Genomic DNA, 14,744 nt, shown 5'->3' with positions numbered 1-14,744 from the left:
ATAGCTCAGTTGGTAGAGCATGGTGTTTGCAACGCCAGGGTTGTGGGTTCGATTCCCACGGGGGGCCAGCACAGAAAAAAAAATGTATGAAATTGTATGAAATGTATGCATTCACTACTGTAAGTCGCTCTGGATAAGAGCGTCTACTAAAATGTAAATGCGGTATAGACCTACAGTAACATGGCTACTTATTTAGTTTGACTGAATGAAACTGCCTTAAATATGCTGAAGTAAACATTTATTATTCGCACTAATCAATCAACACATTCAGGTCTTTGTATGTCTAAATATAATAGTATTATTTAATTAAATCTATGTAAAATAATCTTTGTCTGAAAATAAAATCTGATCCTCAACTGCGTTTCCCTCCAGTCAGCAGACGGCGATGTGCGTCTTTCAGGCGATGCTGCCAGCGTGACGTATAATCTAGTGGACGGTTCTTCATAAACAGCTCGTCAACCACCTCGGTAGCTTGCTAGCCAACATAGCCGAAAGATTCAAGCTATTTATACGCTTTCGGTGTATATTAGCTACTGTGTTTTAGACACACTTCTGTCGTATCTACTTGTTAACCTATTTAATTTAATATTACGTTATTGTTTATTAGTCAGCTATAGTAGCTGGCTGGTTAAGTTAGCATTAGCCTAGTCGCTAATGATAGCTAGCTAGCTAACATCCCCGAACATGAGCTCCCTAAACTACTCCCCTCCTGTTAAAGAAGAGGAGGTCTGCTGGACGGAGAAAGAAGCTCTGGGGCTGAACATTGTCGTGAAAGAGGAGAAGGAAGAGGAGGATGTTACAGTAAAACAAGAAGTAGAGGGTGAGGCTGTTACAGTGAAAGAAGAAGAGAAAGACGTTTCAGTTAAAGAAGAGGAGGATGCTGTTTTTGGAGTGAAGAAGGAAGGAGAGATTACTGTCACATTGGAAGATGAAGAGGAGGAGACAGGAGATCTGAGTAACACCAGTAAGTACCGCCTTCAATTAGTTTTTAACTTTGGATATTCGGAGTTGGCTCGTCAATACCTCTTCAACGGAGGGCCCTGGGATGATGACTGATATGTCTAGAAACAGACGACGTAGAGAACAAGCTAAGCCTTGTTTTCTCCTTTCCGTTTCCAAAAAGTCACTTAACATATATATTTGAGAAGGGTCTATCTGCTGACCGCAGACTGGGGGGCCACGGCATGTAGTGATTTTAATGTAGTGATGTTTTACTACACACCGTGACCCCCAATAGAGCCATGTGAGAGTTGGGTTGGCTACACCCAAGATTATGGATATACTGACATATACTGGTTGATAATTGTTTCCACTTGGATACAGACCACTGTAACCTACTGGCATGACCTAGAGAGTTACAACCCACTGTAACCTACTGGCATGACTTAGAGAGATACAACCTACTGTAACCTACTGGCATGACCTAGAGAGTTACAACCTACTGTAACCTACTGGCATGACCTAGACAGATACAACCTACTGTAGCCTACTGGCATGACCTAGAGAGATACAACCTACTGTAACCTACTGGCATGACCTAGAGAGATACAACCTACTGTAGCCCACTGGCATGACCTAGAGAGTTACAACCTACTGTAACCTACTGGCATGACCTAGAGAGATACAACCTACTGTAGCCTACTGGCATGACCTAGAGAGATACAACCTACTGTAACCTACTGGCATGACCTAGAGAGATACAACCTACTGTAGCCTACTGGCATGACCTAGAGAGATACAACCTACTGTAGCCTACTGGCATGACCTAGAGAGTTACAACCTACTGTAACCTACTGGCATGACCTAGAGAGTTACAACCTACTGTAACCTACTGGCATGACCTAGAGAGATACAACCTACTGTAACCTACTGGCATGACCTAGAGAGTTACAACCTACTGGCATGACCTAGAGAGGTACAACCTACTGTAGCCTCCTGGCATGACCTAGAGAGGTACAACCTACTGTAATCTACTGGCATGACCTAGAGAGATACAACCTACTGTAGCCTACTGGCATGACCTAGAGAGTTACAACCTACTGTAGTCTACTGGCATGACCTAGAGAGATACAACCTACTGTAGCCTACTGGCATGACCTAGAGAGTTACAACCTACTGTAGCCTCCTGGCATGACCTAGAGAGATACAACCTAATGTAACCTACTGGCATGACCTAGAGAGTTACAACCTACTGTAGCCTACTGGCATGACCTAGAGAGATACAACCTACTGTATCCTACTGGCATGACCTAGAGAGATACAACCTACTGTAACCCACTGGCATGACCTAGAGAGATACAACCTACTGTAGCCTACTGGCATGACCTAGAGTTACAACCTACTGTAGCCTACTGGCATGACCTAGAGTTACAACCTACTGTAACCTACTGGCATGACCTAGAGGGATACAACCTACTGTAACCTACTGGCTTGACCTAGAGAGATACAACCTACTGTAACCTACTGGCATGACCTAGAGAGATACAACCTACTGTAACCTACTGGCATGACCTAGAGAGATACAACCTACTGTAACCTACTGGCATGACCTACAGAGATACAACCACTGGTAAACTTTTTTCACACTTTTATGGGGTATAGTGTTGTCATTATGAGGTATTGTCTGAAATGCAGGGTCTGAATGCATGTTGTTGTATGTTCTAGGGCTGTTCCAGATATTTAAAAAAAACATTTATTTTCTTTCAACCAATTGATTGGTTGAAATGTTATGACGTGTATTTTTCCATATAGACACACCCCATGTGTTTAATAAAATCAACTGTATGTGCAGAACCTGAACTGAACTGATGCTTCAAGCGTTTGATTAAATAATTAACACACACTAATGACTTGAGGAAGCCAGAGATGAAAATAACCAATTCCCCACCTGCTGCTGGCCTTCGTAAATTCTGACGTTATGCTCCTGAAGTTTCCGGTAAAATCGGCAAACCTTTTCCATTTCCATTTGAAGTGCCAATTTATCTTACCATGTCTACCGATCTGCATGCCAGTTATGAACGAGTTACAACACCTGTTTGGCACCGCCACTTCCTGGGTCGGTGAAGTGAGGTATTAAATAAAATAAATACGATTAAATAATTTAAGGAATATATCCGAGTCTCACGCTCATCACCTGTGGAATGCGGGGCTTCCAGCGAGGTGTGAATTTAATAATATGTTGTACCTAGTTTCCCTCCTTCAGGGAACAGTAGTTATAGTCATAACGTTAAGGTTGTCATATAATGAACTTCAACTTAAATACTGGATCTTGCTGTCGGACAGTTTTTTTTTATATTCAGATCTCTGAAATGCACTTTAACTACGTAACATTTAGTGTCTCCTTATTTTACGCTGGAAAAACAGTTTTCATGGGCACAGAAATCCAAAATAATTTCAGTTTACTAAATCCAATGGTTCTAACCGAGAGTCACCTTAACTTTATTGACAACACCCAAATGGATACTGTCATTAACGCAGTTCTTCAATAATTACACATCATTCTTAATACTGTAGCTGTTTAGTTACAGTCACATGTTCAACTATCATCAGCTGATCCAGGAAATCATTTTCTGAATGACAGTCACATGACAAACATCACGACATGCAACAACAACCAAAGTGCTTCTTCATTCATTACTCTGGTAAAGACAGTCATGCTGTGCTCCATGTTGGATCCAACATCCCTAACAAATTGATGTTTATAATGTGTTATTGTCTGGTTGATTTACAGTAGGGTCTCGTTAGTCTGTTTGGAAACGGAGATACTTAGCTCATAATGTGTAGAGAAATGTTCCTTGATGGATAGGCTATTGTACAACACACAGAGCTATTTTCCTTTATTCAGGACATTTAGAATGACAACTCATTACAGAGTAGCCTAGTGGGATTATTCACAAAATTATCTGGTTATGAAATGTCATGACAAAGACATTTTAGTTTCCTTGTTTCACCTGAAATATTAAATATATGGTCCTAGGTCTATGTTATTGTTAGGTGAAGTTATGGGTCCTACAGTAGGTCTATGTTAATGTTAGGGGAAGTTGTGGGTCCTACAGTAGGTCTATGTTGTTAGGTGAAGTTATGGACCAATTTGTTAAACACTTGGTGTACAAACCCTCATTGTCAGGCTGATGGCAAAGCTAGCCAAATAACATTTTACTGGTAGAAGTGTTTTTTTAAGTATAAAGCAGTTGATTTGCAACAATAAAACAAACATTTTATTAAGCAGGACATTCAAACGAGCCTTACAATTATAATCCAAAGTAGTGTGAAATGCACTCATAAGCAACCTGTAAATGCTTTCAGCCTATGAGAACTCCCCTGAGTTTCCCCCACGGTGGTGAATTAGTGAATAGACACAGAGCTTAATGTGAGTTTTCTTGAGAAGCACTTCTGATCTTGCGCTGTAATATTCAGAATATATTGTCAAAAACGAAAGTCTTCGCTCGCCATTTTTGCTCCAGGCAGATATACTACATCCATAACTAGTGGTTTCCTCATTACCAGATATACTACATCCATAACTAGTGGTTTCCTCATTACCAGATATACTACATCCATAACTAGTGGTTTCCTCATTACCAGATATACTACATCCATAACTAGTGGTTTCCTCATTACCAGATATACTACATCCATAACAAGCAGTTTCCTCATTAGCAGGGAGATTGCAACCAAATTGCGTGTACATCGCCCTCATGCCGTAATTTTAGCAAACACAGAAAGGGGCCTATATTGGAGACCAAAAGCCGTCTGTCACACTGCTTAGGAGAGAAATATGAATAACTTTCTTCTAGCCTACATTCATCGATGTTGCTACTAATGTGAAAACAAGACAATATGACTATTGTTGCTCACTTGACTGTCTTAAACCTGTTGAGGACAGACGTTCTGCTAGCGGAACCCCTAGCCAACAGCCAATGGAATCGCATGGCGCGAAATACAAAAACAACAAAAATACCACAATTCAATTTTCTCAAACCATCAACTATTTTATACAATTTTAAAGATACACTTCTCCTTGATGTAACCACATTGTCCGATTTCAAAAGGCTTTACAGTGAAAGCAAAACATTAGATTATGTTAGGAGAGTACATAGACAAAAATAATCACACAGCCATTTTCCAAGGAAGGACATGTGTCAATAAAACCCAAAACACAGCGAAATGAAGCACTAACCTTTGACGATCTTCATCAGATGACACTCCTAGGACATTATGTTATACAATACATGTATGTTTTGTTCGATAACGTTCATATTTATATCCAAAAACAGCATTTTACATTGGCGCGTTATGTTCAGAAAATGTATTTCCCACCGAAAACTTACGGTGAATTTACAAAAATACTCATCATAAACGTTGACAAAATACATAACAATTATTTTAAGAATTATAGATAGACTACTCCTTTATCCAACCGCTGTCTCAGATTTTAAAATAGCTTTACGGAGAAAGCACATTTTTCAATACTCTGAGTACATAGCTCGCCATCACAGCGAGCTATTCAGACACCCGCCAAGTTCGGGGCAACCTAAACTCAGAATTAGTATTAGAAATATTGTATTACCTTTGCTGATCTTCATCAGAATGCACTCCCAGGACTGCTACTTCCACAAGAAATGTTTTTGTTCGAAATAATCAATGTTTATGTACAAATACCTCCGTTATGTTCGTGCGTTCAGGTCACTAGCCAAAGGCTAATGCGCGAGCGCAATTCGAGACACAAAAAGTAAAAATGTTCCATTACTGTACTTAGAAGCATGTCAAACGCTGTTTAAAATCAATCTTTATGGTATTTTTAAGGTAGAAATGCGATAATATTCAAACCGGACAATAGCATATTCATTCAACGAGAAAAAGAAGGAACAGCGTGCTCGCGTGACCTCACATATCCAATCCCTTTGTTTGCCAGGCAGGCCACTCAGTAACTGAGCTCCTATAATCTGCCCAGTGACAGGAGAAGGCTCAAACCACTTTCTGAAGGCTTTAGACAGCCAATGGAAGGAAGCCTTAGAAAGTGCAACGTAACCCCACAGATACTGTAGTTTTTAAAGGGACTAGAAAGAACTATATTTCTCAAATCCTCCACTTCCTGGTTGACTTTTTCTCAGGTTTTTGCCTGCCATATGAGTTCTGTTATACTCACAGACACCATTCAAACTTCAGAGTGTTTTCTATCGGAATCTACTAATAATATGCACATTCTAGTTTCTGGGCAAGAGTAGTAACCAGTTTAAATCGGGTACGTTTTTTTCATCCGGCCATGAAAACACTGCCCCCTATCCACAACAGGTTTTAAGACAATTGTCAAATAATTTTAACATTCATTAAAGACTTCAGTTGTTCTACAGCATCGTGGGTACGCTCTGGGTATCACCTTTTGCAGTGGATTTCTGTTGTTGTGGGCCTTTAATCATCTGTCTGACTTTGTTGTTCACACAGGAGCGAGACGTGACTATCGTGGATCCTCTGGGGAGCCTCAACAACCTCATGATGCTGACGAGGCAGAGAAGAGTCTCTCCACATCAGAACACCTCAAGAAACACCAGCGGAGACCCACAGGGAAGAAATCTCACCGCTGCTCTGACTGTGGGAAGAGATTCACCTCCTCAGCAGGCATTAAAATTCATCAGAGAATCCACACAGGAGAGAAATCATATAGCTGTGATCTATGTGGGAAGAGTTTTACTACATCTAGCCATCTGACTGTACACCAGAGAACACACACAGGAGAGAAACCTTATAGCTGTGATCAATGTGAGAAGAGTTTTACTACATCTAGCCATCTGACTGTACACCAGAGAACGCACACAGGAGAGAAATATTTTAGCTGTGCTCAATGCGGGAAGCGTTTTACTACATCTAGTCATCTGGCTGTACACCAGAGAACACACACAGGAGAGAAACCTTTTAGCTGTAATCAGTGTGGGAAGAGATACTCTGATAAAAGAAATCTGATTACACATCAGAAAATACATTGTCACAACACAAATGACAAGATGATGCCATAATGCAGTTATTGCATCAGAATTGGGGGTTGTTAGATGGGTTCTTAGAACTCTCATCTGTGTGTTTAACAGGAGATTTAACACAATGGATTTTTTTTTTTTACAAAAAGTGACAAACAAAAGACTTGTTACACTTATCGCGTTGGACTTGAATCAAAATGTATCTAGCTGTTTTCTACAAGTTGTCCTCTAACCAGGGATGTAAACATTATTCCCAGATTCCGTGTGGTTTTTGAGCTGTTAGTTTTAACAGGACGTGCAACCTCATCTCCTGTTGTACAATTGATTTCAACATGATATTGATGAGCTATGACAAATAAGTGTTGCGTTCCTTTGTTTAGCGACCTCTACATTTAAATGCATCACTCCAAAATGTAGCTGACTGTCTTCTTCAGGTTGTCCTCTAACCAGTGAGGTAAAATATATCTCCCATTTCCATGTGTTTTTTTAGTTGTGTTAGTTTCAACAGCACGTACAACTGATTTCCCCCCTAATGGATATCATTGATTTATTGCTACTTGTCAAAACAACAGTGTTTCTGGTGCTTGTGCAGTTTATAAGGTGCTTGTTTAAAAAAATACAAGTAATATGATTATTGTGGCAGATGTTTGTGTACATAGTACATGTTATGTTTAGGTTTTCAATAAATCACAAACTGTTTCTGCATGTTGGTTATTGATTTAGACACGTTAAAACTGTGTTTTGACATTGGGGCTATCCCACCTAGCAAAATGTCATTGAAAAGATGTTGAAAATAAGACTATGCCCGACATCCAATATACTTTATAGTTGAAAATATGTATTTTCGGGTAGTTTTTTCAATGACTTCAAAATAACTTAATTTCAAGTTCCTTGCAGGAAGCCTAGTGGTTAGAGCGTTGGGCCGTCATTGTAAATCAGAATTTGTTCTTAACTGACTTATTTATAATGTTGACCTAACGAGGAACAGTGGGTTAACTGACTTATTAACAATGATGACCTACCGGGGAACAGTGGGTTAACTGACTTATTAACAATGATGACCTACCGGGGAACAGTGGGTTAACTGACTTATTAACAATGATGACCTACCGGGGAACAGTGGGTTAACTCCAATTTGTAAGTCGCTCTGGATAAGAGCGTCTGCTAAATGACGTAAATGTTAACTGCCTTGTTCAGGTGCAGAACGACAGATTTTACCTTGTCAGCTCAGGGATTCAATCCAGCAACCTTTCGGTAACTGTTAAATGAAGGTTAAAATAAATAAATACACATGGACGCAGTATAATAAATTGGCCTATAATCAATTTTATTAACAATCCTACATCACTCCAGTATTTCTTGACAACATTCAAGCGCGATTTGTCTTTATTCCACTACTGAAGAAGCATGACTCAAATCACCTCATATTTCAAACATTCAGCCTGACAAAAGATACATTTTTATTATTCCATGCCTCACCATTAAGTTCATTATTGCCAATACATATTAACAAAGGGGTGTACATTTGATCACAATTTATTTTGACTGCACGTTTTTCCGTATTGGAGATTAGTTTTGTTTGGACTCGTTCCAAGTGGAATAGAAGCTAGTGAGTTTTAGGAAAACGAGAGTTCTAGAAGCTAGTGAGTTTTAGGAAGACGAGTGTTCTAGAAGCTAGTGAGTTTTAGGAAGACGAGAGTTCTAAAAGCTAGTGAGTTTTAGGATTCTATAGAAAGAAAAAGGAGAGAAAATAAAACTATTGTATATTATTATTTAGAAATACGTGTTTTTTCTTGTTTTTAATTGTTGACAGCCAGTAGACACCATGTTTATATTGTAGAAGGTGAAGCATTGTAGTTGATTATAATGTGAAATGGAAGTTGTTTTCTGTTGGTGGTGAGCAAACTTGTCCAACAAAAATATAGGATATATTTGTTGTCTTAAGGGGGAAGGTGTTACAGGCTTTTGGTTTTTCCATTTATGTTTTGAGGTTGGATTGGTGTCGCCTGGTTAGTCAGTATGTGTTACAATTGGATGCAATAATCAACCATAACGAGATGGACAAGCCAGCACAGGTGTAACACATTGACTAAGGAGGTGACGTCAATCAGTGCGTCCTACGTGCTAACGAGCTAGACGCGCTAACGTCCAACCTCAAAACATAATTGGAAAAACCAAAGCCTCTAACACCTTCCCCTTAAGACAACAAATATATCCTATATTTTTGTTGGACAAGTTTGCTTATAATTTCTATCCTAAAATGCACTAGCTTCTAGAACTCTCGTCCCCTTGGAACAAATTAACCCAATGACCAATGACCAATCAACAAATATGTGCAAAAGCAACACATATCTTGGTATGAAAAACGGTATAAATTCAGTATTTCTTCAACTATGTCAAAATAGTGCATGGTATGTACGTTTAGTATCACTTTTCAACCAACCCAGTTCATTTGTTGAAAATGAAATTTGTTGAATTTAACAATACATCAAAAGGATTCAATTACTGGAAACCAAAACAAACAAATGGATCAACCAGATCAATCCCACTTTTCCAGCCTGCTGAAGGCGTGGTGGAGTGGTAAACACCACCCCCGGCTCTACCAGGGGCTTGAGGTGGTCTCCCACAGCTCTGCTTATGTCATGTTCTGTGACCTTGCCGATCCATTTCCTGACAGCCCCTGCAACACAGAAACACATTTAGTCATATTATATAAAACACTCAAAGTAATGGATATGGAGCATCTATGGCCTCAGTTACACCTGGCACCTAAATGTGACTTCTGTCATCTGATCACTCCAAGCTGCATTAGGTTCAGATCAACCAGGATGGGCCTTTGACATAGTCTGGATCCAGTCAGGCCACTGAATGTAAAGAGATGGGGTGAATGAGTGGGGAAAAGTACATTTGACACAAATCACCTTCATAATATCAAAGAACATATGTGTGTGTCTGAGGGGAAATTAACTTTCGTTCAGCCAAAAGGGGTGAGAAATTACTCCAATATCAGTGGACAATTTGCACTAATGTAAATAAACATGGATGATGGAACATATTCCCTTTAGCTGACGTGATGAACCGCTAAGGGGGACATAAATATTTACCATCTAAACCATGTGTGACCTCTCACCTCTCTGGCTGTAGAAGTGTTCTTCCTAACCAGTCCCTCAACAGCTCTCTGACTGAGCTCCATCCTCACTGGGTCTTCAGAGGAGAGGAAGGCTGAGGAGGGATGGAAGGATGAATGGATCAGTCAGTTGATAAAGTGTAGAGCTGCTGTCTATGCTGTCTGACAAAATCACTATTTTAGTAGTTAATTAAAGTAAATAAGGCTTTATGGCTGCTGAATATCAACTATCAATCACTTAGATCATGTATTTTCAGGTAGAGATACATCCTTGGGATGTCCCTAGCCCATTGAAGTTGACATTTAAAATGGTTAAGGTAGGGGTTAGGGTTTAGGGTAGGGATGTCCCAAGGATCCCAGATAGCATTGACCATTGTGCATTCTTCTTTCTCTTTTACATAGCAGGTGTAAAAGAAACACAGACAAGACAAGTAGGCACGCAGTGCATTATGGTCATTGTAGTTTAAAAAATAGCATCTAATTATGCCAATCTGTATGTGGGGTTGTTAGAGAAGAATGTGATTGTCAGCCCTAACAATCCATTCTAGCACCTTATCAGGCTCTGAAAAAGTCTTCATTGATGACGTGTCCCTTCTTTTCCAGGGGACAGCAGAGGAACTTAAACGATTCCACTCCTTCGTCAATACAAGCAGTGAACATCTGAAATTCACCCTCACCTTTGATGAGCATGAAACAAGTTACCCGATGGTTGGAGAATACTTTAACTTAAACAAGTTATCTGGACATTTTAATAGGGAGGGGGTGGCTTTAGCACAGACCTATACAGGAAGACGACGGACAGGAATTCCCTGTTACACGGAGACAGCTTCCACCCTACACCCCTAAAAAAACAATTGTAATACTTGAGTAAAGAAAACATTTAAAATGTACATTTGTAATTTTAATTTTGTAAATTTAAAACAAAAACATTGTACTTATAGGGAACCAGATCGTGACTACAGCTCAGTTACTAAGTCTTTAACCACACTGTGTTGTAACACTGGTGAGTAAAAACTCATGCTTCCTACACTTAACTTTTTGTCTGAAAATAAAATGTACATTTTACTGAACTGCGTCCAGTCAGCAGATGGACTAGATGCCTCTTAGGCCGCCCATTGTGACTCCGTCAAGAATTCAGCAGAGCAAGTTTGTATGAAGGTCTGGTTATTAAATGGGTACATAGTTCAATAGTAATATCCTCTAAAACGCTCTGGTGACAAACTTTACTGCCCTGTTTCCAATTATCCACATGGCTGGGAGAACCTATTCAAGTAAGTAAATAGATTTTGAAAATGTAAAAAAAACAACGATATATTATTAGCTAACTAGCTACAGTGCAGGCTAACTCAAATGAGCTGCTAAGTGAGCTAGCTATCTAGACAACTTCAAATACTGTATAGATAGATAGCGAACTAAATGAATGAAATATCACCATCTACCTAACTTCATATTAGCTAGCTGTCTTGATGTACTTATCACTGTAAAAAACAAACTCCAAAAGCATTTGTAGGTAGCTAGCTAACAGCCATGGAGGAGGGTGAAAGGATAGCAGCCCCAACTGTCAGTGAGAGAGGAGGCTATTCTGGATAGGGCCGGTACTTTTGTGTAGTTCCTGTCCCTAGAAGTGAGGACGGAGATAAAAGTAACATAATATTCCGTGTGGTGTAATTTGACTATAATGAAGTCTGTTTCTTGTGAGGTTTTCTGTCCTCAGATAAAGAGCTCTATGAAAGCCAGTCTACATATGAAGAGGTCCCAATGAAGAGCAGTGGTTCTCAGTCCTGGGGACTCAAAGAGGGGCACATTGTTGTTTTTGCCTTCACACTGCATAGCTGATTCAAATGATCAACTCATCATCAAGCTTCAAGTGGTATTTATGTATTCATTTGTGATGCTGTCCTTGATATGCTACACATGTACATATGTGTGCCCATGCATCTATCAATCCAATGTTATCATGATTTGTTATCAGGGATATTATACTTTAGTAATCCACAATGACCTGGTGATGTAACAGTCTAATAATTACATTGTCTTCCATATTCCTACAGATACCTTGTAACTGGAGATTCCTTCAAAACGATTGCCTACAGTTACCGTGGACACTGCAAGGTTGGGTGACCAGGGTCATCTGGGACTGCCTCCTGGAGGAATTCAGGTGTGTGAAGGCTACCTGTGTCCTGCGTAACTTCATGAGGATGGACACGAGGACCAGGAGGGGATCTGCAGCTCGTCGCCGTGTGCCAGAGGAGGAGTCTGCTGCTCTGCAGGATGTTTCAAGGATGGGGTCCAACAACGCAGCAAGAGAGGCAATCCGTGTGCAGAAGATCTTCACCTCCTACTTCTTCAAAGAGAGTGCTGTTCCCTGGCAACACCATAGACTACACTATGCACAACCAAAGGCTCTTTTAAGATCCATTCACATTGCAGTAAGAGTATTCTTCCATTTACTGAGCTATGTCAACTGCAGTTATTCAATTCACAGTTTCTCTCCCTTTGATTTCTACTTCTCAGGTGAGGGTGCCGTTTAGGTAAGGGTGTGATGTCTGTTCAAAAACAAAACAGGCTATTTTAAATCATCCATATTGAAAAAATGTAGAACAATTAGACACCCTATAACCCACACCTACACACTCATTTATCAATCTGATTGATGGATTGTGTTGTGCAGTAAACAGGCTCAGGTGTATAACTGTGGCTCCTTCCACCTTCAAAGAATAGGCAAGAGGGCCAACCATAGAGAATAGTAAGACACTTCATTATTTCTCTAACTACGCTATATTGTTTGTCCTTGTGGGTCCGTTAATGTTTTTCAGCATAAAGTACTCTGCAGCCACTTAGTGTGGTGTGGACACCAGGTGAGGCCACACACAGATTCCTGTTGAACACTGTCGCTTTAACTACCTTATTTTCTCAATAACAGTCTCTCTCCTTCACTTCATCCCTCTCTCCCCTTCTCCCTAAATCCTCTAGGTTATATCAGCTGTGTCGGTGAACCCCTCATGCATCTGAACTGGCTACATAGAGGGCACAGCATGATCAGAGGTGAGAGGTCACTTGGTCAGGTCAACAGGAAGTATTATTAAAGAGATGCTTTACATTGAAATACAGATAGAGATGCAATAGTCCCAGAGTTAATGATCCCAGGTCAGTTTATATTATACAGGAAGTATTATTAAAGAGATGCTTTACATTGAAATACAGATAGAGATGCAGTAGTCCCAGAGTTAATGATCCCAGGTCAGTTTATATTATACAGGAAGTATTATTAAAGAGATGCTTTACATTGAAATACAGACAGAGATGCAGTAGTCCCAGAGTTAATGATCCCAGGTCAGTTTATATTACACAAGAAGTATTATTAAAGAGATGCTTTACATTGAAATACAGATAGAGATGCAATAGTCCCAGAGTTAATGATCCAAGGTCAGTTTATATTACACAAGAAGTATTATTAAAGAGATGCTTTACATTGAAATACAGATAGAGATGCAGTAGTCCCAGAGTTAATGATCCAAGGTCAGTTTTTTATTTCACCTCCTGATTGATGACTAACAATGTTAGAATAAAAAATAATAACACAAGGTTTAAACATGCTCTCTCTCTCCATCTGTCTCTCGTCTGCAGATATGTTTTGATGTGAGAGGAGGCCAACCCCCAGTCCTGTCATTGCTACCTCACCTGCTTTTAAGAACCTTTGGGCCGACGAGAGACATTATTATGTAATTGTGATGAACTGAGAGAATATTTATGTAGCACTGTGATTCATTAATCATGTGCTGCCTTCCCTGCTCCTATGTGCTTACCTCTTTCCCTTTCTGTCTTTTACACCTCTCTCACCACCTCCTCTTTCTTCCTCTGTTTTTATAGTGCACAACAGATGTGCATTGAAGTACAGAATAAACTTGTATTTATAACACTTAGATAATGAGCTTTTCAATAAAGCATTTCACATTCTCTACTGGTTGAAATGAGGTGTAATGTGATGAAATACTCCACCTATCCTGTGTTTATCAGATCAATGCAGATGAAGGACATTAGATGTTGAGATGAACCAGTGTTAGAGTATTTACATGATGCATAGGAAGTGTAGTGTACTGTTTAACATGATATTTCTGTATATATGAATTAACTAGTTAAATCCTGTTTCTAGTCTATTAGTTACAATGTGTAACCATTGATGTCCCAGGACCAAGATTGGTAAACACTGTTGAAGGGTATAATTGTAATACATACATGCAGACACAACGTCATTCAAAGACTGGAATTTGATACTCCTGGTATTGGATATGACTGAAAAATAATCTCAAAGACATTCATACCTAAACTGCACCTTTATTTGCCAAGGTAGAGTACATGATCAGTGAATATATTAAATGTACAGGCTACAATGTGGGGATCTCATGCATGGTAATAACTACATGTATATACGACTTGCATCCTTGGCACAACATGATATTATATTCTACTCAATCCATAGGCTTCATTAATGTCATTCAGGCTGTTTTGAAGTTGATACAACTGGCTATGATAGCTGAGGTTCATAGCTAGGTTCTGAACTAATATGTATACCAAACCTTTGGGTCCATACACAGATCGGCTAGATAGCTAGCTACACATCCATAGGCATACAGGTATTATAATCA

General features: G+C 39.5%; 1 protein-coding gene and 1 long non-coding RNA gene across 2 annotated transcripts; both read left to right on the top strand.

The window, feature by feature from the left end:
- Positions 1-431: 431 nt before the first annotated feature.
- On the top strand, positions 432-7,670 carry LOC145863087 (uncharacterized). The gene is made up of 2 exons (XM_082968317.1): positions 432-964; positions 6,445-7,670. The coding sequence occupies exons 1-2, from the start codon at positions 685-687 to the stop codon at positions 7,011-7,013; spliced, it is 849 nt and encodes a 282-aa protein (XP_082824443.1). The 5' UTR covers positions 432-684; the 3' UTR covers positions 7,014-7,670.
- A 3,021-nt stretch (positions 7,671-10,691) lies between these two features.
- LOC145863131 (uncharacterized) lies at positions 10,692-14,069 on the top strand. Its single transcript, XR_014382456.1, has 2 exons — positions 10,692-13,143; positions 13,726-14,069. It is a non-coding gene; the product is annotated as an uncharacterized LOC145863131 (long non-coding RNA).
- Positions 14,070-14,744: the final 675 nt, after the last annotated feature.

Source organism: Salmo salar, chromosome 02 (genome assembly GCF_965601325.2).
Source record: "Salmo salar chromosome 02, fSalSal1, whole genome shotgun sequence".
Lineage (NCBI taxonomy): Eukaryota > Metazoa > Chordata > Actinopteri > Salmoniformes > Salmonidae > Salmo > Salmo salar.
Note: the sequence above shows the minus strand (reverse complement) of the source record. Positions and strands in the feature narration are given on the sequence as shown.